This window comes from Mesoplodon mirus, assembly GCF_964341445.2.
Source record: "Mesoplodon mirus genome assembly, chromosome: 9".
NCBI classification, from domain to species: Eukaryota; Metazoa; Chordata; class Mammalia; order Artiodactyla; family Ziphiidae; genus Mesoplodon; species Mesoplodon mirus.
Genome location: NC_138985.1, coordinates 79,023,921 through 79,049,768, shown reverse-complemented (window position 1 = coordinate 79,049,768; position 25,848 = coordinate 79,023,921). Strand labels below are relative to the sequence as shown.

At 39.1% G+C, this 25,848-nt stretch overlaps 1 protein-coding gene across 1 annotated transcript in view; it reads left to right on the top strand.

The window, feature by feature from the left end:
• Window positions 1–12,420: 12,420 nt before the first annotated feature.
• The window catches only part of TMEM168 (transmembrane protein 168), a 57,143-nt gene continuing 43,715 nt past the window's right edge, over window positions 12,421–25,848 (top strand). Inside the window, exons 1-2 of the mRNA XM_082632439.1 lie at window positions 12,421–12,671; window positions 17,333–18,586. Of these exons, the coding sequence (XP_082488565.1) occupies window positions 17,459–18,586 (1,128 nt within the window). The 5' untranslated portion in view covers window positions 12,421–12,671; window positions 17,333–17,458. The remainder of the gene's footprint in view (window positions 12,672–17,332; window positions 18,587–25,848) is intronic.

Below are 25,848 nucleotides of genomic sequence, written 5' to 3'. Positions count from 1 at the left end.
ATGTTTTATCCCAAATTTGTTTCAGAATGAGCTTGGTAGTTTAGTATGTATTTTTCAGATAAGAATTTGTTACAGATGGCATTACTGAGTGGTAACTTTGAGTCTACATAAGCAGTGTTCAACTGTGAATTTTATTTTTAAACAGAACACCTTTGCTCAATTAATAGCTATTCCACTTTTTGCAATAATATAAAGCACTTGTTATTCATGTCACTGCTTGTCTTTAGTAATTGAATATATTGATAACTGTTTTGCACTATAGATTTTAACAATTTCTAAGATTGGGCCCATCAGTAGTACCAAAGATGGTACCTATGTTTTTTAACTTACAGGAAAATACAAAAAATTAGGTCATAGGCGTTGACTGCAGGATTGTTTCTTGAATTTGTCAATAAGACTGTAAAACATAAATTTGTTAATATTGTTGGGTTGGAATACCCATGTAAACGATAAAAGTAGTAGGAAGCATTACTCAAAAGACAAAACAATGCCTGGTAGCATTTCCTGGCACTGGGCCTATTTGCACCTCTTTACAGAGAATAGCCAGGAGAATGTACATGCATTTTTATTGCTTGTATGTCTTATCTATTGAAGGCAGACACAACCAAGTAAATCAATAATCTCCTAATAACATTCTTTCCATATACCTTTGAGCTGGTGTGGGGGGAATCAGATATCTAGAAGAATATGACTTGTCACAGATACAGTCTACATGAGGCTATTATGGAATCCACATGTAAGTCATTTACATTTATTCCCTAGACCTACAAATCTTTCCTAGAGTTAACTAATGCCACTCCAGCTATTCCCATTGCCTTCTACCAAGGAAAAAGAATACAAACATGGCCATGGCCAGTATTAATTTAGTTCTCCCTCAAACTCTTGTCCTGTAACATATCCCCTGTTTGGAGAGAGTTTGCTGAGACAGGCTAAAATATGTAGGAAAGATAAAGTCATCCAGAAACAATTATAGTTTTTAAATCACCACAGGCCTTTTTTCACTAGGAATCTAAGAGATAACATTCCCAAAGCCAGGCCTAGAAGTAAAGTAGATGCATAATTGCTGGCAGGAAGAGAGGTAAGCAAGCTAAATCCCTGGAGCCTGCCTGCAAGTAGAAAGATGCTTAGGAAACAGACCTGAGGCAGAAAGAGGGTCTAATGGCTTGACTGTAAAAAGGAGCTTTTATGTTGTTCGACCCCATTGAAATATTAGCACAGATTAAAGTACCAGAGTGCAGGTTACTGTGGAAAAATAGAGACCTGGGAATTTAATAAAAGTTAACATTTTGATAGGAAAAGGTCTGGATCTTGTGTGACCAGAAGTATTATCAAGGTAGGAGGGACCCCAGTGGCCTGGAGAATGATGCCAATTGGAATGAGCTATAGAATGGGAGTTAGAATGTCACAAACCATCTCTTTAGTCCTGCTTGATTCATCATTTGAGGCTTCATTACTACACTATTACACTAGCCTAGGTACTGTAAGGAATAGGTGTCTGTTGTGCTCTTCAGAGCTAACAATGTAACAAGAAAAAAAAAGAAATACATTTGCATTAATATGAAACAAGAAAAACTTTAAAATTGAAGAATAGTATATTCTGGCACTGCTGCATTTGGTGATACATATCAATGAAATCTGTTCATGTGATTATGGCACACTGTTCATAACCAATCTAGATGCAATTAAATATGGGTATCTGTCATGGAAGTACCAAATATAAATGATGCCCCTTCCTGCCTCTCCCAGTTCAACCTCCTACACTCTCTACTTCACCTTCAATGTTAACCCCCTGGGGGTGGGGCAAGGGAGAACCAAGCCTGTGCTCACCTTTGCAACAGCTAGTCCCTCTGCCTAGAATTTCTCCCTCTTATATTGGATTTGCATGGCTAGCTGATTTTTGCTTATCAGATCTTAGCTTGCATGTCACGTCCTCAGGAGGATCTCCCCAGTCCACATAATCTAAAGTAGTTTCTGCATCACTCTACCTGAAGTTTATCCTTTTCCTTGTTTGTCTATATATATGGGCAAGGCCCTCTTCCATCCTATTCTGTATCTTCAGCTGAGAAAAGTGCCTTGCACAAACAGGTGATCAATAAATATTTGCAGATGAATTCATTTTACTTTATAGAATGCAAGCGAGATGACACAGCTTCACTACCAATACTTAGTTTATGAATTTTTTGGGGGGTGGGGAGGGGAGAAGGTCTAGGTCTGTTTTATATTGTTTATTACTTAATGTATTCTCAGAATCAGCATATAGCTCAATTTATACTTCAGAAAAGTCTAAATTGGTTTGTATAAAATGTAGCTTAGATCAATACTAAGTAATTTCTCCCCCTCCCCCCGCTTGCTTACTCCTACCCATTTAGATTTCTTGTATCTTAATCTCAGATCCGTTCTCACCATGTCTCTGTGACATCCAACCCCCACCTCTCTCTCATTGCCAATAAAATAATTTAAGTTTGTAAGCCATCATTACCTTTACTACATAATAAAAAGGAAGATTTAGCTAATTGATATCTTTCAGCTCCACAAGAGAAGTGGTACTCCAGCAGTTTCTTAATTTGTGTAAGGGATACATTATTCCAACTACTGCCCAATGACTTTATATCCAGATAGGTTTCCACCATTAAATACTATGACATCTTGGGAAAATTTCCTCAGGATTTATTTCTTAATCCACACATTTTGCTGTGTTGAAGATAGGTTTAAAAACAATTTATATAAAGCAAGTAACACAATCTTGTCACATAGTAGGGATATAACACATAGTATTATTTGTTTTAGCAAATAGGCTTTAAAAGCCCTGTTACTTTCTCTTAGTCTTGCCTGTTCTGTGCCTTCCACACACATTAACCATTTCACAGCCACCATCACCACTCGATTCAAGATCTTGATATCCATTCCTTAGAACCAACTGAGCAAGTTAAATAGTGTTAATTTTATATTGGATTTTCTCCCCTATGAATTCCCAGCAAATGACATAGAAGATACCCAGTTTGTTATAACCTACCCTGCAAGGTTTCAATGGAAACCACAAAACAAATCTCAACACAAGATTGTCTTGTCTTTTTAAAATATGATTTCATAAAGATGGGTAACCACTTCAGTATGTTTGATTCAACTGTCTAATCATTAAGCACGAAGGAGTTTCCATAAATATAAATGATGGCAGTTAATATGAACTAGGAGAATCGCCAATTTATTTAAGAGTAGGAAGGGATTAGGGATATTACAGCATTAAACAGGAAGAAAACCTTTGAAACATAGTTCAGTTGCTAAAGTGCCGACTTCTCTAGCTCTACAAAAGCACACCTACTGTTGCTTCTATCACATCCCAAGTTATGAGTGTAACCTCATTCATGGAGAGTACTTGTCTGAAAACCAACTAAAGCTCCGGAACCGCAAAGGCCTTGTACACAAGAACAAACTGGAGACTTGGTACCCACTTTTGACATGACAACAGTCTAGAAAATTACAACAGGAGCCACAGAAAAGACACATTTTTAAAAAATGCCATTCAGTTCTAAAAAAAATCCTTTCAATAGTCATTATAACAATAACAAGCATTATTGAAACTACTGCATATCAGGTATTATGCTAAGTAAGCACTCCACAAACATTGCCTCAACAAGCCTTTCATCCTCTGAACAAGCCTACAAAGTAAGTACTATTATCATTATTATTATTGTACTAGTGAGGAAATAATCTTTGAAATATTAAGCAATTGTCTCAAGTTACATAGATAGAAAAGTGGCTCAGCCAGAATGTAACTTGGGTCTAACTTCAAATCTTATGTTCCTTCACCACATTACCTGAGGTGCCTAATAAATGTGGTTGTCTGACTGACTATATAATTTTGAAACTAGTTTCATAAGGAGTAGGCACTGTATATGGTGCTGTGGGGATGCAAAGTTGAATAAGATATGCATACAAGTGTTTGCATTACATTATGCAAAGCATACTTTTACATTCTGAGTTCTGATACCAAGATAAATCAGACAGATTATGCCTTCAAAAAACCTCCAGTCTAGCAGGAAAGACAAAATAAATACATGAAGATTATAATACAAGGTAGAAAATGGGATGCCACAAAAGAAATTGAAAACTGAGTCAAATATTTTCTCCTTTAAAAAGGAGAAACCTTTAAACCAGGTAGTTTTACAGGTGAGTTTTATCAAACTTCTATGAATGATATTTTCTAAAATCTGTTCCAAAGCATTCAAAAAGAACTCAAGAGTTCAAAAAGAAAGAGGAAACTTTCAGTTATAGTTAATTCAAACTTGGAGAGCACACAGATACAATTACAAGCTGTGTTAATTTTCTATTACTGCTGTAACAAATTGCTATAAACTTAGTGGCTTTAAAAAATACATATTTTGGGCTTCCCTGGTGGTTCAATGGTTAAGAATCCGCCTGCCAATGCAGGGGACACGGGTTCGAGCCCTGGTCCGGGAAGATCCCACATGCCGCGGAGTAACAAAGCCCGTGCACCACAACTACTGAGCCTGCACTCTAGAGCCTGCAAGCCACAACTACTGAGCCCGTGCGCCTAGAGCCTGTGCTTCTCAAGAGAAGCCACTGCAATGAGAAGTCCGCGCACCGCAACGAAGACCCAATGCAGCCAAAAATAAATTAAAAATACATAAATTTAAAAAAAAGCAAGTCAAACAACAGTAGTAGGAATATAATAACCAAAGAACAGAATTATATGTTTGTATAAGAATTCTTATTAACACTTGGAAAGAGGATAAGATCAATGACTCACAAAATTTTAGTATGATTAAGAATGATCAAAGTGCAGCTTCCTAGGTCCCACTTCCATGCCACTCTGATTCAGGAGGTTGGGGTTGATGCACAGGTGCCTCCATCTTTAACAACCCTCCCCCCACCCCCCCTACCTGCTATGATTTGAAGTAGAGTCTACAGCCAACATGTTGAGAGTAATACGGTTTTCCTCTATGAATGGGAGTGGCTTTGGCAAAGTCCTGAAGAAGAACTTCCACTTTTTACTCTGTGTAGTTTAACTTGTTTGAATTGTGTGAATTAGTGTAGTTTGTACATTTTAAAAGCAATTAAGCAACAACAGAGAAGGAAAATACAAAAAAGATGAAGTGTCTTCAGTCACCTAACAGAAAAATCTATGAGAAATCAAAGGAAGAAAATATTTTCATCTGGGGCAATCAGGGAAAACTTCCTAGAGGAAGTCACATTTGAAATGAGCTTTGAAGGAAAAGCTAAGGTTAGGACAAGTAAAACTGAGAAAGAAAGTATCCTAGGTAGAGGAATGAGATGAGTTCCTTCAAACTTAAAAGATGATTTCCATACCAAATAATCTGATGCACAAATAGAAAAAAATAAGGAAGCCTACCCAATTTTTTAAATAGAACAAATATACCACTATACCAAAACCTAAAAAGATAATACTAAGAAAATAAAATCATGTACAAATCTAACTTAAAATTATATCAAAAATAAAATATTGGGTATTGAATTCAACAGTTAGTTAAAAGACCAATGAGGATTTATTCCAGAATTGTAAGGATAGATTAATATTTGTACTTAATATGGTAGACTGATATATCAGTTTGTCAATGAGGGAAAATCATATAAACACCTCAAAAGATCCTTAAAAAGAACTTGATTGACTTCAAAACCAATTTCTAAGATAAAACATACAATGAAAACTTTCTTGGAGTTAACTGAGAATGAAAGAACATATTCTTTAAACATTCTACTTAAATTATCCATCAAGAATATGCTCAATGGTGAAAATGCTAAAAGCTTTTCCAATGTCAGGAACATGACAAGAAGGCCTATTTTTACTACGTATTTAAAGTTAAACCAAAATTATTAAACAATGCTTTAAATTTTGATTGAAGAATAAGAGGTATAACAAGTAGAGAGAAAATAAACGTTCATTATTTTTAGAAAAAAATTGCTATATATAATATTAAAAAATTAAGTGAGATGGCCACATTTTTTAAATGTAATATATTTTCAATAAAGTAATACTCAGAAGGTATAAAACAAAATTCAAGAAGGCAAAATCAGCAAAGGCAAAAATACCCCTTTCCGACACCAAGTCCAGAAAAATAATAATATGTTTTAAATAATATAGTATAAATATAGCTACATTGAAAACTGGAAGGTAAATCTCAACAGGGAACTGTGAGCACTCAAAGTAAGGAAAACAAGAAAAAACCCTATCAGACTGAAAGACTAAAACAGGGAGGCTCAGGGATCCCAGCAGGAAAGCTACTGTGGAAAAGCAAAAATTCCTAACACTTGAAGAAAGTCAAAGCCATGAAAGATAGATGACAACTCCAACAAATGGAAGAAGAGATGATGAAATACAGTAAAATGATCATTCAGCACAGGACTTAAAACATGTATGTTCAATATCCTCCAAGGAGGGAAATGCCATAAAATGAGAAATAGATTATAAAAGGATAATAGATATTACATGGAAAAAAAGAAAACAAAGAGGCCTAGAAAAAAAAATTTAATAGCTTGAGTAGTATATTACTACCTGTAAGATTAAACTGAGGAATTCTTCCATAAAACAGCACAAAGAAAAAAAAGATAAAAAATATGAAGGAAACATGAAGTCTAGATACAGTTCTAACATATATTAGAAACAGGAATTCCAGATAAGAGAATAGAGAAAGTGGAAGAAAGGAAATACTGGAAAAAATAATGGCTAATATTTTTCCAGAATTTAAGAATGATCAGAATCCTTCAATAAAAAAAAAGATTGCTAAATAAAAATATAGCATTTTCCTGAATTTAAACATAATGAAATTTCAGAAGATTTAAGATAAAGACAATTTTCTAAAAGGTAAGAGAGAAGACAGATTATCTTCAAGGGAATGGGAATAAAATTGTTATCCAACTTTTCATTGGCATCTTTAGATTTCAAGAAGACAGTAATGCATTTGGCCACTCAAAAACATGGCACATTTCCCAGACTCTATAAATGCTAAATACTGGTCAATGTGACATAGGCTGAAGTGTATACAACTTCCAAGAAGTGTCATTAAAGTAGGGGTGAGGGGAATACCTTTGCCTCTTGTACTTCCTCCTTTTTGTTGACTAGAATTCAGAAGTGACAGCTGGAAATTAAGCAGCCGTCTTGGACTAGGAGGAAGCCATGCCCTGAGTAGAAGGACCAAAAGGCAGAAGGAATCAGGATCTTTAACACTGAGGAGCACCACATCTGTTCTGGAATACCTCCTTCTAGAAGTAAACTGCTATTAAGCCACAGTTACTGAGCTTTCTGACACATGCATCTGAACATAATCCTAAAATCTGGACTTTATGCTTTGAGTTTCTGATTCAGTAGATCTGGGGGTAGGGCCTGATAATCTGCATTTCTAACACTTGCAGAATCACTACACTAATGGAAGTAATAACTCAGTGGTTCTCAACCCTTGCTTCACATTAAAGTCACTAGGGAGTGGGAAGGGAGGGCATTTTAAAAAGCACACAATCTACCTGGGACTCACTCCAGAGGAAACTCTAATTTAACCAATCTAGGCTGGGCCTGGGTATGGGTGTGCAGGTTAAAGATCTTCCAGATGATTAACAAGAAGTGTACCAAGACTTAACACTAATCCTTTCCCTACTTACTGTGAACAGCAGAAATGAGACTGAAATACCTTTGTTTCATGTAGAGGGAAATGATAGACTGTTGCACTTGTGGCCTAGGACTTGAAGTCCAAAAACTGAGGTTTAAGTCCCTGCTCTGGGACAGTGTAGTTTCTCTGGTCCTTGGTTACTTTATCCAAAAAATGGTGATGAAAATATTTATATCACCATGTTTTTGTAAAGATTAGATTACATAATAGAGGTGAAATAAGTCTGTAATCTCAAAGTATTACATAGAAATAACAAGGAATCAGGCCAAGAAAATCGTTTATGGAGAACCTGAGTTTGTTTAGCTCTAGAACAGGATTGAAGGATTGAAAGAAGTAGGAGGAAAATAAGAGAGAACTTAGAAATAATGTAGGAGTCATCTGTGAACCCCTGCTACAGAGGATTGAAATGGATGATACAATCATCCATTTCTCCTGCCATGGGTGCTGTCCCCTCCTCCTTTCCCTGATTTTTTTAAAAATCATGGTTCTATTTTCAACAGGTGTTCTTAGTCTGAAGTAACTCCTCTGGTGAAATTCCTGGCCTGGAGCACACAGACCTTGCCTGCAGAGAAGCAAGTGTTGAAGAATGGATGGTCCAGCTATTAGGATCATTACACTGCCATCAATAACTGCAGCTTGAAATCTGTCACTGAAATGGTTCCCAGGCGGCTGTTTTATATCCAGGTGTTTGGCTATTGATGTGCCAGATCTCCAAGAACTGACCTCGATACTTCTAATTTCAAGATAAACGGCACCAGGCAAGGGGGCATATGGGTAGATCATACACCGGAGGCCTCAGATGCCAGATTAAGGAGTTTGGACTTTATTCTCTAATTCGTATAAATCGTTAGTTTTAATCCAAGACTGACACAGAGTGGTACCCTGGGTATATCCAGTCAGGGGGACTGTACAGTAGGTTAGGCTGGGGTGAGGCTGACATCAAGATGACCAGCATAGAAGTTACTGAAGTAATTCAGGGTCAGGACCTCAACTAGGGTAGTGGCAATGGAAGTTGATAGGAAATGATAAATGCAAAAAATGTGGTGGATGAAAATAAGCAACACTTGACCTTCACAACTGCCAGGTCCTTTTAGTAAATGCTGGCAGCCTTCGACAACTAAAGACTGATAAGAGCTACCCATCTCCTCCTTTGGTACTAGGTAGTGTCCTACAGTGAAAGCAAGTCTCGGACATAATAGTACTACACGAATATTCATCAACAGCAGGCACACACGAAAAAACAATACACAAAAAATGTTTTGTGACAAAGTATGAAACAGAGGTCTAGACTCTAGGGAGCCACTCTGATGAGTGTCAGTCTGCTAGGCTCAGCAGACATACCACATTTATGCAAGGACAGAAGTGCCTGTACAATATTCTAACCAGCCACATATCTTGACCACCAGTTATTTCCACAATGAAAAATTCTAATCTTTTATGCTAATTAATATACCTCTAGTGCAGATTTACATAGTGATATTGGAAGCACTTGTGCATCCAGCTTTGTAGTGAAGGTTCCTAATTAGGCTTTCAAATGCTAATTACCTACCCAGGAGCATGCAGATTAAAGTTAACTCTCAAACACATACACGTCTCACTGAAGTATTCTAAAGTATAGTGACAAAGATAACAAGCATCAAAAATGGTTTCAAGGTCACAAGGCAAAGGATCATGTTTGAGGAAGATGAAAACTCTGTTTTAATGAGGGGTCTTAGTCCTAAGGAACAGAAAATAGCTGTGGCTGATTTATACAGGAAAGAAATTTATTAGAGGATGTTCGGTAGCTCAGAGAATTGCTGGAGCGTGAGGCTTGAACTTGCATGGCCAAAGACTACAATCAATAATAAAAGACCACAGAACTGATGAGAGAAAGCTCTGGAGTTGCTGTTACCATGCACAGGCACCTTGAATCAATGACACTGCTAATACTGGATGTCAAGACTAGAACCACTCTCACTACTGCCCCGGGAGCTTACCTTGCTGCATTCCTGCGGTTACCCAGGGAGCATAGCTTTCTATGCCTGCTTTTTTGAGTCAATAGCTTCCAGCTGGTGCTCATGATTGGTTGAGTAAGTACTTTGGCATTTCAGTTTCAGCTACTAGACTCGTAAGGTTTGGGGGGTGTGAGTGAAAAATGTTGGCTGCCATGTCAGTAAACAAAGAATGTTTCAGCCATCAAATTACAGGTCCCTCCCCACCCCGGAAGGTGAGACCTGAGGAGACTCAGGATGGGAAAACACAGGATACTGGCCCAAGGTAGCTGATGTACATATCAAAGAAGTGATTTCAGTAAGCCCAGACTATTGCATCTTCCCATACATAGAAAAGTGTTAAATTCATTAACTTGAGATGTCTGGTTCTCTTTAATTAACACTAATCTTTTGAAATTCCGATTACTTGGTCTTTGTTGCGAAAACTCCTATATATTGAGGCTCCTCCCTTACCTCTTTGGAGCAGTCTCTCAGATCAATCTGAGACTGTGTCCTGGGCTTAAGTCCTCTGTTTTGTCTGCCAAATAAAACATAATTCTCAACTTTTAGGTTGTGCATTTTTTTCAGTTAACAGGGGAGAATTCACCACACATGGAAACAGGGTTCAGGTGGTGGGAATCCATTAAAGGCAAGTTGAATTAGAAGTGTGGACAATATATTCAAGTAGAAACATCTAGCAGGTAGTTGGAAATGTGACACTGTATTCCCCAGAGAGACAGTTACAGATTTGGGAGCTGGGTACTGATTGAATTTAGAGTTAGACAGGAGTCTGGAGAGAATCAAACACAAAATTTTCATTTACAAATGAGGAATCTGAGTCTGAGGGTGCTTCATCACTTATAGACGTGCTGTCCACTGCAACCCCTCACCATCTATGAAATGAAAATGAAGAAATTCATACTCTGTTAGGGGAAATAGGACAAGAATATAGAAGACACTGATAGAAAATAAGTGGGAGGAGAGGACCTACTCTGTTCTATTATTTCATTTAACAAATATTTAAGTACCAACTATATATCAGGCACCACGTAGGCCTATTTAATGGTGAGCAAAACTGGACATGTCCCTGCATTTGAGGAAATGGAAGCAGGCTAGGGTGCAGAGTTGGGGGAGTGTGGTGGTGAAATCATGCAACTCAGATTGGGACTTGAACCCAGCCAGAACCCAGATTGGGACTTGAACCCATGGTCTTTTAGTTGAGATCACACACCTGGTCTCAGGACTTAAAGAAGCTCAGGTTCTTGATGTCTCCTTGCAGAAAGAATTCAGTGAGAGACAAAGTGATAGGTAAGAAGTGAATTTATTTAGAGAGAAACACACTCCACAGAAAGAGTGTGGGCCATCTCAGAAGGCGAGAGGCCCTGAAATATGGGGTGGTTAGTTTTTATGGGCTGGGTAATTTCAAAGGCTAATTAGTGGGAGAATTATTCCAGTTATTTTGGGGGAAGGGGTGGAGATTTCCAGGAATTGGGCCACAGCCCACTTTTTGACCTTTTATGGTTGACCTCAGAACTGTCATGGCACCTGTGGGTGTGTCATTTAGCCCGCTAATGTATTACAATGAGCATATAATGAGGCTCAAAGTCCACTGGAAGTCAAATCTTCCGCCATCTTGGACCTAGTTGGTTCTAACCAGTTTTTGTCATGTCCTTTGGCTATGTCATTCTTTTAAAGGTTGTGCCCTGCCCCCTTCCCTACTGTTTCAGTTGGAGGTCAAGCTGCTGTATAGTCTGTTGTTGTGCTTTATCCCAAAGGGGATAAACTATGTAAAGGTTTTAAGGTAATTTTTACATACATCATCTTATTTAATCCCTACAACAACCCTGTAAGGGAGGTATTATTAGCATTCTACTTACATATGAGGGAACTGGGGTTCATAGAGACTGACCTCGCTAAGTGCTATGAACAGTAGAAAATTACGGTAGGGACAGAGGGCTGGCAGGCAGGAAGGGCTTCTTGGAGAGGGAGGGGGATTCATACTTTTTGAGGGACTACCTTACGATGCCAGAAAAAAAAATGTTTTACTGAATCTTCATAACATGGAAGGAAGTTTTCCTTCCTTTGCAAGGAAGGTTTTGTTACCATTTCTTAGATGGAGAAACCAGAATTCAAACCCCAAAATCATCAGCTCCACAGCTGTTGTGAAACGCTGCCGAGTAATATCCCCTTATGTTTATTCAGTGCGTTCGGATACAAAGAAGAATTAGCCCTGGAATGTGAAGGACCCTCAGGATGCGGGGCCGGTGAACGTGTAAGGGACGGGGGTAGGGGGGGGAGAGGGGTAATGGAATGGGTCAGGACTGGGGGAGCTTAGCGTTGTCGGCGAAGTAAAGACCCAGGCGGTTTATGAAAGGGAGTCTTAATTAGAAAAGGAGGCGAGAAGGGCTTTGAAGGCGAGCCTAAGGAGCTTGAGCTTTTAGCTGGTCAGTGGACACAAAGCCATATATTATGCGATAGGTATTAAAGAGCGGCAACGCCTCCTGCAGTATTTACTGTTCTTGTGTGGCCAGCCGGCCGACCCGGCCGCTTTGCCCCAGTCTCGGTCAAGCCCGAGGTGGCGGCCTAGAGGCTTGATGGACACGGTCGGCATGATCCTTCGTGGTCTTCCAGCTCCCTGTTCGCCGCCCACTCCAGGTCCAGGAAGGCGACAGCTTGTACCCCAGGTGGGGCCGTTTGCGCTCGCGCAGCGCCGAGCGCACCTGGGTCCGCGGCGGCTCGGAGGGTTTGGGCGGGGAGAGGGGCAGGGCCTGGGCCGGCTCTTAGGGAGGAAGCGCGTCGTGCGGCTTGACCCCGGCGGCGTTCCGTACCGTCGCGGATCCGGCGGCGGGAATATGGCGGCCGTGGCCGGGCCAGTAACGGAGAAAGTTTCTGACGAGACTGGACTGTGCTAGAGCGTGCGGCCTCTGGCCCTCGACTCCCCTGGCGTCCCGCCTCCCCGCTCCGAGTCGCAGGCTCAGCCGCAAGGGGCCTCCCTTTACCGTGCTGGCCCCAGCGCCGACTCCGAGGGTTGAGAAACCGTTGGTGGCAGCGGCCGCGTCAGGTAGGTGGGCGAGGGGGGCTCACTGGCGAGGCGGTGAGACCTGGGCACAGTCACCGCCCAGGGCTCAGAGTGGTGCGGGCCCCAAGCTCCGCCCAGCCGGCCTCCCTGGGCGGAGGTAGGGATACCTGCCCGGAGAGAAGTTGATGGTGTGGGGTGGAGGATGGAAGGCGGGGCGCCTCTCGTATCCCTCAGCAGTTCCCCACTCAGCTGGGTGCCCGGTTATGGTCGACAACAGCGAGGCTTCTTGGGCCTCCCACATCTTGCTAGGAGGAGGCAGAATGGAAGAAGAGTTGTTATTGCTGCCCTACTGCTGAGGGATTTAGTATTCGAGGTGCCATTCTCCTTGTGTGAGATGGGTCCAAAGAGTTATATTATCATGAATTCATAGAACCAAAGCACTGGAATTCCCCGACCCTGGGTGCTCAGTATGTTCTTTCAGTTTTTGACACTTCCCCTAGATGGGACGGGAATAGTTTCTGAGTCTAAAGACGTTGCACGTGATATAGTGTGTCTTGGATTCCCTAGAAGTAGGACATGAAAGAGAACTTGTTGGTTTGGAGGAATTTGGATGAATTAAGTGAAGGCTGGCATAAGGCCGAGAGAGAAGCAAACCAATTAGACAACTTGTTTACTCTTTGTATATTAATACGTGTCCTATAACTGAGTGGCATTGTTGTTAAATAGTTATTTCTGCATCAGTCTTTATTTCTTTGACAGGTACGTGTTCAGTACCTACTTGGTGCCGACCTTTCTGCTAAACAGAAAGTACTTTCTGCTAAACAGTATTGTCTTCAATACTGGTGTACAGTATTGAAGACAAACTTTCAGAGACCTTGTGATCTAATGGGGAATGCAGTTTTTAAACAGTTGATGGTCAATATTTTGCTGTTACAGAGGAAGTCCATGGATCATATAAATGAGTCAAGGTGATTGCCCTAAGAAAATCATTTAAGCTGAGGCGTAAAGAGTAAAGAATAGGAGTGAGCCAGGTGTGAGGACTGGGATGGGGCCAAGAGGAGGGAAACGAGTGCACCTGGAGAGGGAATAGCATTAGTACGGTTCAGAATTGAAAGGTCCGTATGGCTCGAATGCAAGTTCAAGAGGAAGAATGGTAAGAGATGAGGCCGGAGAGTTATGCATATCCAATGAGGAGAGTGTTATAAGGCATTTTAAGGAGTTTAGACTTTGTTGCTTAGAGTGATGGGAAGCCGCTGGGGGCTTTTACGTAACAGAGTGATGTGACAAATTTTGGCTTTAAAAAAGGTACTTCTTGGGGCTTCCCTGGTGGCGCAGTGGTTGAGAGTCCGCCTGCCGATGCAGGGGACACGGGTTCGTGCCCCAGTCCGGGAAGATCCCACATGCTGCGGAGCGGCTGGGTCCGTGAGCCATGGCCGCTGAGCCTGCGCGTCTGGAGCCTGTGCTCCGCAACGGGAGAGGCCACAACAGTGAGAGGCCCGCGTACTGCCAAAAAAAAAAAAAAAAAGATACTTCTTGGAGAAGGGCAAGAGTGGATGCAAAGAGACGTTCAACCATGAGATGATTGTGGCCAGAACTGGGATTGTGACCTTGAGAATGAAAAGAAGTAGAAACATTTAAGAGGTGTGCAGGAAAAAGAGTGGACAAGACTTGGGTGACGATTACATACAGGTGGTGAAGGAGAAGAGGGTTTAGAGTAGTACATAGGATTTTATAAAACAGACTCTGGCAGTTGTTAGTTAACTTTTCTTGTATTCAGATTGACTCTTCTGTGCTTTTTTATCTGCCTCTCAAGTAATTTCCCACTGAATCATTAGTGATGGCAGACCCACTGAAAAGGTTTGCAGTGCTTTGTTGTTTTACTCTGATTCAGGCTGTTTGTCTTTTGAAGAAGGTCAGAATGGGAAAAGACTTTTGTAAATTAGCTATTTAAAAATAATATTCTGTCATGTTGGTTTTGGCCTATAACAGGGTGGCTGCATATATTCCATGCTCTGAATGTGCTGTACTTTATTGTTTACGTGTTTTCCTTTACCTTTTTCTAAGCTTTTACCTCAGTGCAGAACCGAGCTAGTGCTTTTATTTCTGTCAGGTAGGTTAATATATATATGTGTTTAACTGTATAGTGAGAGAAGTGCCTAGGCTTGGAATTGAAGATCCAAAGGATAGATTCAGAATGAAGACCCTGCATGGAGACAGAGAGGAGAGATCAATGAGTTAGGAAGAAAATCTGGAGTCTGGTCTTTGGAAGTTAAAGGAAGGGCAGGTTTCAGAAGGTGAAAGGAGTCAAAAACATCAAAGGTTGTTTGAAGAATGTGCAAGATAATGAGTGAAAAGTACCCATGGGATTTAGGAATTTGCAGGTTATTTTAGAACTTGGCAGAGCAGTTTGTTGTTGTGTGGTGGAAACCACGGTTTAGTTGGTATGAGAAGTAAAGCAGTCAAATATTGGCTGTCAAGAAGACCGAAGATTGAATTTGGAAGAGGAGATGAGGATTAGTGAGGATTGTTTTAGTTTTGTTTGTTGTTTCTGTTTCTGTATTTTTTTTGGGGGGGGGTATCATTTTTTAAAAAGAGCTTTGCAAATAAATGGTTAAGTGTCAATGGATAAGAAAAGAGTTGGAGTTTAAAGAGAGAGGAGAGAGTGTGAAGTTCTGGAAGAGGCAGAGGGGAAGAGATACGTGTGTGGCTAAAAGATGTAGCCTTGGATAGGGAAGGGACAGCCTTCTTTTCTTGAATCAGGAAATGTAGATAGAGGTGAGTTTGTGGTGTTGGAAATTCAGGTAAGCTCCCTTCTGATGACATCATTGGAGGCAAAGTCATCTGGTGAGAATTTGGCGGGAAGTGGATGTCAGAGATTTGAGGATAGGGAAAAGAGGTTTGCATAATCACAGAGAACGAGAGTGTGTTGACCAGAGAAACACAGAACTATGTCTCATGAGTTCAATGGCAACCATTTAGTCTGGTGTGTGATTTTTTTTCTCTAACAGTGTTCAGTCATCTGAGCCCAGACTGTACCATCGACCTTTTGAGGACATATATTCCAACATATTTGTTGAATGATTATATAACACATAGAAGTAATATTTTAAAAAATGCAATGCACTCTAGATACTATCAGTTTCTTAAGTAAAAAGATAAAACCTAAATATACCAAGGAAGATATTTTCTTTAGTGGTGTGTGGTTTTTTAAGAAATGATTGAATGAAAATGTAATTGAGGGGCTTCCCTGGTGGCGCAGTGGTTGGGAGTCCACCTGCCGATGCGGGGGACGCGGGTTCATGCCCCGGTCCGGGAGGATCCCACATGCCGCGGAGCGGCTAGGCCCGTGGGCCATGGCCGCTGGGCCTGTGCGTCCGGAGCCTGTGCTCCGCAAAGGGAGAGGCCACAGCAGTGAGAGGCCCGCGTACCGCAAAAAAAAAAAAAAAAAAAAAAAAGAAAATGTAATTGAGGAAAAATTAGCATTCTTATTTAATTAAATAAACTTAGCTGTAAAAAATATACATGTTGAACATGTAAATTAGTAATAATACTTGGAACCTCCCAGAGACCCTAAAGTTGTCACCCGGTGACATTCTTTTCCAGCCAAATGGGTAATTAAGAGTTAATTCCAAGTTATCTCATATTTCTCTTTGGTCTTTCTTTTAGTGTCCTGCTATTAGAAAGTATAAATAAGCTGATCACAAACTAGTTACTTTTTGAGTTTTTATTGATTGAGTTCTCTATGGATATTCAGTGTGACCATGAGCCATTGCATGGATCATTTCTTCTGAAATAGCATACTAGAAAATTTGAAGAATTATGTAGTAGATAGTTAAATCATTTTTTGACTACATCATGTTTGAAGTGCAACTTGAAGGGGCACTTAAGATTGAAATAATTATCTGGGTCCTTTAACAAATAATTGTTGTGGTAACTTTTTAAAAGTAAAATTATAGTTTTAAAAATTTACCTTACAATAAATATTGGTCAGCATTCCAACTTTACAGTTTTGACTAGAAAGGTCCAGAATTGGTTTGCTACAAAGATTGTAGGTTTGATAATCAAAGTAATTTAGTAGAGGAAAAAGTACAGGGAGAATTATGGATCAACTTTAGTGACTGAGTAACTTTAATACAGTTAAACTTCTAATAAGTTTATTAGTTAAACATTGTTAGACTAAGATTTCATCGCATTTTAGAGGTGACTGGTAAAAAGATGTAGATGATTTTAGGCAGGTAGTAATGGTTGCTATTATTGGATACTGATGCTTTTCAAATTAGAGGTAATGATGAGGTCCCTTGTTTCATTTAAGAGTTGAGTAGCTTTCCATTGTGCCAGACGCATCTGCTACATCTAAGCTAAGTTGAATATCTCATCTTTGCATGTTGTTGGAAAACCAGATATCAGAGTAAAAATGAATTAGGTGAATTCCTCACCATCTCTGGAAAAACAGTTTCATTGATGATGACTTAGTCATACAATCCTAGCATAGGATGAGTAGAAAAAATCTCCATTTTTGTTTGGATAAACTGCAGAGTTTTTAAGCCAGAGACAATTACCATTAAGATACATGCAAGTCACATTTTAAGCTGGGTTTCAGAACAAACTTTATTTCTCACTTATTCGTTATTTTGTATAAGGAAGATACATGTGAAAGGCAAATTACATAAAATTAACAACGAAATATTTTTTCTTCTTTTTAGATCACTACAAACAAATTCCACCAGAGAAAATGCTGAAGTAGGAGTTACAGAAACATTGGCTTTGCTGGATGAAATACAAGCAGTTAATTTTTGTAACGTGGGGAGAAAGCCCAGATTGACAGATTAATGTGTAAATCACTGCGTTATTGCTTTAGTCATTGTCTCTATTTAGCAATGACAAGACTGGAAGAAGTAAACAGAGAAGTGAACATGCATTCTTCAGTGCGTTATCTTGGCTATTTAGCCAGAATTAATCTACTGGTTGCTATATGCTTAGGTCTTTACGTAAGATGGGAAAAAACAGCAAATTCCTTAATTTTGGTAATTTTTATTCTTGGTCTTTTTGTTCTTGGAATTGCCAGCATACTCTATTATTATTTTTCAATGGAAGCAGCAAGTTTAAGTCTATCCAACCTTTGGTTTGGATTCTTGCTTGGCCTCCTGTGTTTTCTTGATAATTCATCCTTTAAAAATGATGTGAAAGAAGAATCAACCAAATATTTGCTTCTAACTTCCATAGTATTAAGGATACTATGCTCTTTGGTGGAGAGAATTTCTGGTTATGTCCGTCATCGACCCACCTTACTAACCACAGTTGAATTTCTGGAACTTGTTGGATTTGCCATTGCCAGCACAACTATGTTGGTGGAAAAGTCTCTGAGTGTCATTTTACTTGTTGTAGCTTTGGCCATGCTGATTATTGACCTGAGAATGAAGTCTTTTCTAGCTATTCCAAACTTAGTTATTTTTGCAGTCTTGCTGTTTTTCTCCGCATTGGAAACTCCCCAAAATCCAGTTGCTTTTGCATGTTTTTTTATTTGCCTGATAACTGATCCTTTCCTTGACATTTATTTTAGTGGACTTTCAGTGACTGAAAGGTGGAAACCCTATTTGTACCGTGGAAGAATTTGCAGAAGACTTTCTGTTGTTTTCACTGGGATGATTGAGCTTACATTTTTCATTCTTTCAGCATTTAAACTTAGAGACACTCACCTCTGGTATTTTGTAATACCAGGCTTTTCCATTTTTGGAATATTCTGGATGATTTGCCATATTATTTTTCTTTTAACTCTTTGGGGATTCCATTCCAAATTAAATGACTGCCATAAAGTATATTTTACTCACAGGGTAGATAACAATAACCTAGATAGAATCATGGCATCCAAAGGGATGCGCCATTTTTGCTTAATTTCAGAGCAGTTAGTTTTTTTTAGTCTTCTTGCAACAGCAATTTTGGGAGCAGTTTCCTGGCAGGTAAGCTTACAGTTTGTTTATTATGTCAGTGCCTATGATATGTGATTAAATGCTTGCGTCAAGAGTTGAATTATTAGAATTGAAAGGTCAAGTTCCTGATTTCAGTAGTAGATGGCGGGGCACGTACTTAATTTTGTTCCTGGAATTGAAGTACTGAATGAATATTGACAGGATAATTTCATTTGCTTTCTAGCAAGAGGAACCAGAATATTAGGAATACTCAGCATGTGACATGCCTCCTACCTTCTGATTGTTCATTAATGAAACACTCATGGATTAAAGATCCTTAGAATATTAACATTTGAAGGGTGCTTAGAGATTGTTCTTTAATTTTTTCACTTTACACATGAGGAAACTGAAAGCCAGAAAACATATCCAGAATCACTGGTACTAGCCAGAACTAGGTTACCTAAATTCTGTCTAGTCCATTGGTCTCCTCATTCCATTTCTTTTATATAGTCATTTTCCTAAGATTTTATGTAAAAGGTGATTAGTTATATAATAACATATCAGATTCTTAATTACAGATTAGAGCCTCTCCTAAGAAAGAAAAAACTAGTTTTACAATACATTTGCTGCCCACAATATGTTTTTTTTTTTTATAAAAAGGTCTTTTGTAGACAAAGACATTCAAAGTATATGGCTAGAGTTTATATCTGTAGTTTATATCAGTCTTCCATTCTCTGAACATTTATTGACTGTACTGTATATCAGGTACTGTACTGGTGCTGAAGATCTTGAGATGAGTAAAAAATGTCTCCGTCATTAAAGAAGGCACAATCTCTAATGGGAGGCGGAAGAGGCAAGGCACGTAAACCAATAATTATTATTACAGTGTCACAAATACTATAATTTGGGTACATCAGGTTGTGATGTAGGGCAAAAATGAAGGTGAATTTTGCTTGGTGCAGTCCTCTGCTTTGCACCAGTTGCAGCAGAGTGATTTGTTGATGTGAGTGTCTGAAGAGGAGATGTGGAGACTTGCCTGGGAATGGTACATTTTAGTCATTGTGGGCTAGGGCATGGAGTCTGTGTGGGAGTCAACCAGATGATTAAAAAAAAAAATCATGGGTGTTGCCTGAGGATATCTTACTCTATTTGCCAGTGCTAGGGACTATCAGAACGATGATGATGGATGAGAACTGTACCAAGAGTTCTCCTTGCTCTTCCTCTCTTCTCTCCTTCCTGTTAGCTCCTTTCCCAGCCCGACTTTTTTTCATTTCCAAATCAGCCTTATTCATGCTTGACACCTTTCTAATCATCAAATCCTGAAACCAAATATTTTGTAAGTCACCAAATTCTTGTTTTCTCATACAAGTGGTCTTAAACATGGTGTGTGTACTACTGGAGATACACAGAAGCTTTCCAATGAGTCTGTCAGCAAAGATAATTTTAAGACAGTTTCCAGGTTCTCACCTTCCAGTCAACTGTTTCGTAAAGTTTATCTACTTGACATAGATGTGGAGTGGTATCTTATTGTGATTTTAATTTGCGTGTCTCTAATGACTAATGATGTTGAGCATCTTTTAATGTGTGTATTAGTCATTCACTTACCTTTGCTGAAGTATCTCTTCAAATCTTTTTTTGATCTAAATTGGGTTGTCTTTTTGTGATTGAATTTTTTTAACATCTTTATTGGAGTATAATTGCTTTACAATGGTGTCTTAGTTTCTGCTGTATAACAAAGTGAATCAGCTATACATATACATATATCCCCATATCTCCTCCCTCTTGTGTCTCCCTCCCTCCCACCCTCCCTATCCCACCCCTCTAGGTGGTCACAAAGCACCCAGCTGATCTCCCCGTGCAATGCAGCTGCTTCCCACTATCTATTTTACATTTGGTAGTGTATATATGTCAGTGCTACTCTCTCACTTCGTCTCAGCTTACTCTTCCCCCTCCCTGTGTCCTCAAGTCCATTCTCTACGTCTGTGTCTTTATTCCTGTCCCGTCCCTACATTCATCAGAACCTTTTTTTTTTAGATTCCATATATATGTGTTAACATACAGTATTTGCTTTTCTCTTTCTGACTTCACTCTCTGTGACAGACTCTAGGTCCATCCACCTCACTACAAACAACTCAATTTCATTTCTTTTTATGGCTGAGTAATATTCCATTGTATTTATGTGCCACATCTTTATCCATTCATCTGTCGATGGACCCTTAGGTTGCTTCCACATGCTGACTATTGTAAATAGAGTTGCAGTGAACATTGTGGTACATGACTCTTTCTAAATTATGGTTTTTCTCAGGGTATATGCCCAGTAGTGGGATTGCTGGGTCGTATGGTAGTCCTATTTTTAGTTTTTTAAGGAACCTCAATACTGTTCTCCATACTGGCTGTATCAATTTACATTCCCACCAACAGTGCAAGAGGGTTCCCTTTTCTCCACACCTTCTCCAGCATTTGTTGTTTGTAGATTTTTTAATGATGGCCATTCTGACTGGTGTGAGGTGATACCTCATTGTAGTTTTGATTTGCATTTCTCTAATGATTAGTGATGTTGAGCATCTTTTCATGTGTTTGTTGGCAATCTGTACATCTTCTTTAAAGAATGTCTACTTAGGTCTTCTGCCCATTTTTGGATTGGGTTGTCTGTTTTTTTGATATTGAGCTGCATGAGCTGCTTGTATATTTTGGAGGTTAATCCTTTGTCAGTTGCTTTGTTTGCAAATATTTTCTCCCATTCTGAGGGTTGTCTTTGCATCTTGTTTATGTTTTACTTTGCTGTGCAAAAGCTTTTAAGTTTCAATAGATCCCATTTGTTTTTATTTTTATTTCCATTTCTCTAGGAGGTGGGTCAAAAAGGATCTTGCTGTGATTGATGTCATAGAGTGTTCTGCCTATGTTTTCCTCTAAGAGTTTGATAGTGTCTGGCCTTACATTTAGGTATTTAATCCATTTTGAGTTTATTTTTGTGTATGGTGTTAGGGAGTGTTCTAATTTTATTCTCTTCCATGTAACTCTCCAGTTTTCCCAGCACCCCTTATTGAAGAGGCTGTCTTTTCTTCAGTGTATATTCTTGCCTCCTTTATCAAAGATAAGGTGACCATATGTGCATGGGTTTATCTCTGGGCTTTCTATCTTGTTCCATTGATCTATATTTCTGTTTTTGTGCCAGTACCATACTGTCTTGGTTACTGTAGCTTTGTAGAGTAGTCTGAAGTCAGGGTGCCTGATTCCTCCAGCTCCGTTTTTCATTCTCAATATTGCTTTGGCTATTCAGGGTCTTTTGTGTTTCCATACAAATTGTGCAATTTTTTGTTCTAGTTCTGTGAAAAATGCCAGTGGTAGTTTGATAGGGATTGCATTGAATCTGTAGATTGCTTTGGGTAATAGAGTCATTTTCACAGTGTTGATTCTTCCAATCCAAGAACATGGTATATCTCTCCATCTGTTGGTATCATCTTTAATTTCTTTCATCAGTGTCTTATAGTTTTCTGCATACAGGTCTCTTGTCTCCCTAGGTAGGTTTATTCCTAGGTATTTTATTCTTTTGGTTGCAATGGTAAATGTGTTTCCTTAATTTCTCTTTCAGAATTTTCATCATTAGTGTATAGGAATGCAAGAGATTTCTGTGCATTAATTTTGTATCCTGCTACTTTACCAAATTCATTGATTAGCTGTAGTAGTTTTCTGGTAGCATCTTTAGGATTCTCTGTGTATAGTATCATGTCATCTGCATACAGTGACAGCTTTACTTGTTCTTCTCCAATTTGGATTCCTTTTATTTCTTTTTCTACTCTGATTACTGTGGTTAAAACTTCCAAAGCAATGTTGAATAATAGTGGTGAGAGTGGGCAACCTTGTCTTGTTCCTGATCTTAGTGGAAATGGTTTCAGTTTTTCACCATTGAGGATGATGTTGGCTGTGGGTTTGTCATATCTGGACTTTATTATGTTGAGGTAAGTTCCCTCTATGCCTACTTTCTGGAGAGTTTTTATCATAAATGGTGTTGAATTTTGTTGAAAGCTTTTTCTGCATCTATTGAGATTATCATATGGTCTTTATCCTTCGGTTTGTTAATATGGTGTATCACATTGATTGATTCACATATATTGAAGAATCCTTGCATTCCTGGGATAAGCCCCACTTGATCATGGTGTATGATCCTTTTAATGTGCTGCTGGATTCTGTTTGCTAGTATTTTGTTGAGGATTTTTGCATCTATGTTCATCAGTGATATTGGCCTGTAGTTTTCTTTTTCTGTGACATCTTTGTCTGGTTTTGGTATCAGGGTGATGGTGACCTCGTAGAATGAGCTGGGGAGTGTTCCTCCCTCTACTATATTTTGGAAGAGTTTGAGAAGGATAGGTGTTAGCTCTTCTCTAAATGTTTGATAGAATTTGCCTGTGAAGCCATCTGGTCCTGGGCATTTGTTGTTGGAAGGTTTTTAATCACAGCCTCAATTTCAGTGCTTGTGATTGGTCTGTTATATTTTCTATTTCTTCCTGGTTCAGTCTTGGAAGGTTGTGCTTTTCTAAGAATTTGTCCATTTCTTCCAGGTTTTCCATTTTATTGGCATATAGTTGCTTGTAGTTATCCCTCATGTTCCTGTGTATTTCTCCAGTGTCAGTTGTTACTTCTCCTTTTTCATTTCTAATTCTGTTGATTTGAGTCTTTTCCCTTTTTTTCTTGATGAGTCTGGCTAATGGTTTATCAATTTTGTTTATCTTCTCAAAGAACCAGCTTTTAGTTTTATTGATCCTTGCTATTGTGTCCTTCATTTCTTTTTCTTTTATTTCTCATCTGATCTTTATGATTTCTTCCCTTCTGATAACTTTGGGTGGTTTTTTTGTTATTTTTTCTCTAATTGCTTTAGGTGTAAGGTTAGGTTATTTATTTGAGATGTTTCTTGTTTCTTGAGGTGGGATTGTATTGCTATAAACTTCCCTCTTGAACTGCTTTTACTACATCCTATAGGTTTTGGGTTGTCTTGTCTACATTGTCATTTGTTTCTAGGTACTTTTGGATTTCCTCAGTGATCTCTTGGTTATTAAGTAATATATTGTTTAGCCTCCCTGTGTTTGTATGTTTTAAAGATTTTGTCCTGTAACTGATATCTAGTCTCTTAGCGTTGTGGTCAGAAAAGATACTTGATACGATTTCAATTTCCTTAAATTTACCAAGGCGTGATTTGTGGTCCAAGATATTATCTATCCTGGAGAATGTTCCATCAGCACTTGAGAAGAAAGTGTATTCTGCTGTTTTTGGATGGAATGTCCTATAAATATCAATTAATTCCATCTTGTTTAATGTATCATTTAAAGCACGTGTTTCCTTATTTATTTTCATTTTGGATGATCTGTCTTTTGGTGAAAGTGGGGTGTTAAAGTCCCCTACTATGACTGTCTTCCTGTCAGTTTCCCCTTTTATGACCATTAGCATTTACCTTAGGTGTTGAGGTGCTCCTATGTTGGGTGCATAAATATTTACAATTGTTATATCTTCTTCTTGGATTGATCCCTTGATCATTATGTAGTGTCCTTCTTTGTCTCTTGTAGTAGTTTTTATTTTAAAGTCTGTTTTGTCTGATATGAGAATTGCTACTCCAGCTTTCTTTTGATTTCCATTTGCATGGAATATCTTTTCCCATCCCCTCACTTTCTGTCTGTATGTGTCCCTAGGTCTGAAGTGGGTCTCTTGTTGACAGCATAAATATGGGTCTTGTTTTTGTATCCATTCAGCCTGTCTGAATCTTTTGGTTGGAGCATTTAATCCATTTACATTTAAGGTAATTATCAATATGTATGTTCCTATTTCCATTTTCTTAATTGTTTTGGGTTTGTTATTGTAGGTCTTTTCCTTCTATGTGTTTCCTGCCTAGAGAAGTTCCTTTAGCATTTGTTGTAAAGCTGGTTTGGTGGTGCTGAATTCTCTTAGCTTTTGCTTCTCTGTAAAGATTTTAATTTCTCTGTCAAATCTGAATGAGATCCTTGCTGGGTAGAGTAATCTAGGTTGTAAGTTTTTCCCTTTCATCACTTTAAATATGTCTTGCCACTCCCTTCTGGCTTGCAGAGTTTCTGCTGAAAGATCAGCTGTTAACCTTATGGGGATTCCCTTGTATATTATTTGTTTTTTTTCTTGCTGTTTTTAATATTTTTTCTTTTTATTTAATTTTTTTTTTTTTTTTTTTTTTTTTTTTTTTTTGCGGTATGCGGGCCTCTCACTGTTGTGGCCTCCCCCGTTGCGGAGCACAGGCTCCGGACGCGCAGGCCCAGCGGCCATGGCTCACGGGCCCAGCCGCTCCGCGGCATATGGGATCCTCCCAGACCGGGGCACGAACCCGTATCCCCTGCATCGGCAGGCGGACTCTCAACCACTGCGCCACCAGGGAGGCCCATCTTTTTATTTAATTTTTGATAGTTTGATTAACATGTGTCTTGGCGTGTATCTCCTCAGATGTATCCTGTATGGGACTCTGTGCGCATCCTCGACTTATTTCCTTTCCCATATTAGGGAAATTTTCAACTATAATCTCTTCAAATATTTTCTCAGACCCTTTCTTTTTCTCTTCTTCTCTGACCCCTATAATTCGAATGTTGGTGCGTTTAATGTTGTCCCAGAGGTCTCTGTGACTATCCTCTATTGTTTTCAGTCTTTTTTCTTTATTCTGCTCTGCGGTAGTTATTTCCACTATTTTATCTTCCAGGTCACTTATCCGTTCTTCTGCCTCAGTTATTCTGCTATTGATTCCTTCTAGAGAATTTTTAATTTCATTTATTGTGATGTTCATCACTGTTTGTTTGCTCTTTAGTTCTTCTAGGTCTTTGTTAAACGTTTCTTGTATTTTCTCCATTCTGTCTCCAAGATTCTGGATCATCTTTACTATCATTATTCTGAATTCTTTTTCAGGTAGACTGCCTATTTCCTCTTCATTTGTTTGGTCTGGTGGGTTTTTACTTTGCTCCTTCATCTGCTGCATATTTCTGTGTCTCCTCATTTTGCTTAGCTTACTGTGTTTGGGGTCTCCTTTTCGCAGGCTGCACATTCGTAGTTCCCATTGTTTTTGGTGTCTGCCCCTGGTGGGTGAGGTTGGTTCAGTGGGTTATGTAAGCTTCCTCGTGGAGCGGACTGTGCCTGTGTTCTGGTGGATAAGGTTGGATCCTGTCTTTGTGGTGGGCAGGACTGCGTCCAGTAGTGTGTTTTGGGGTGTCTGTGAACTTATTATGATTTTAGGCAGCCTCTCTGTTGATGGGTGGGGTTGTGTTTCTGTCTTGTTAGTTGTTTGGCATGGGGTGTCCAGCACTGGTGCTTGC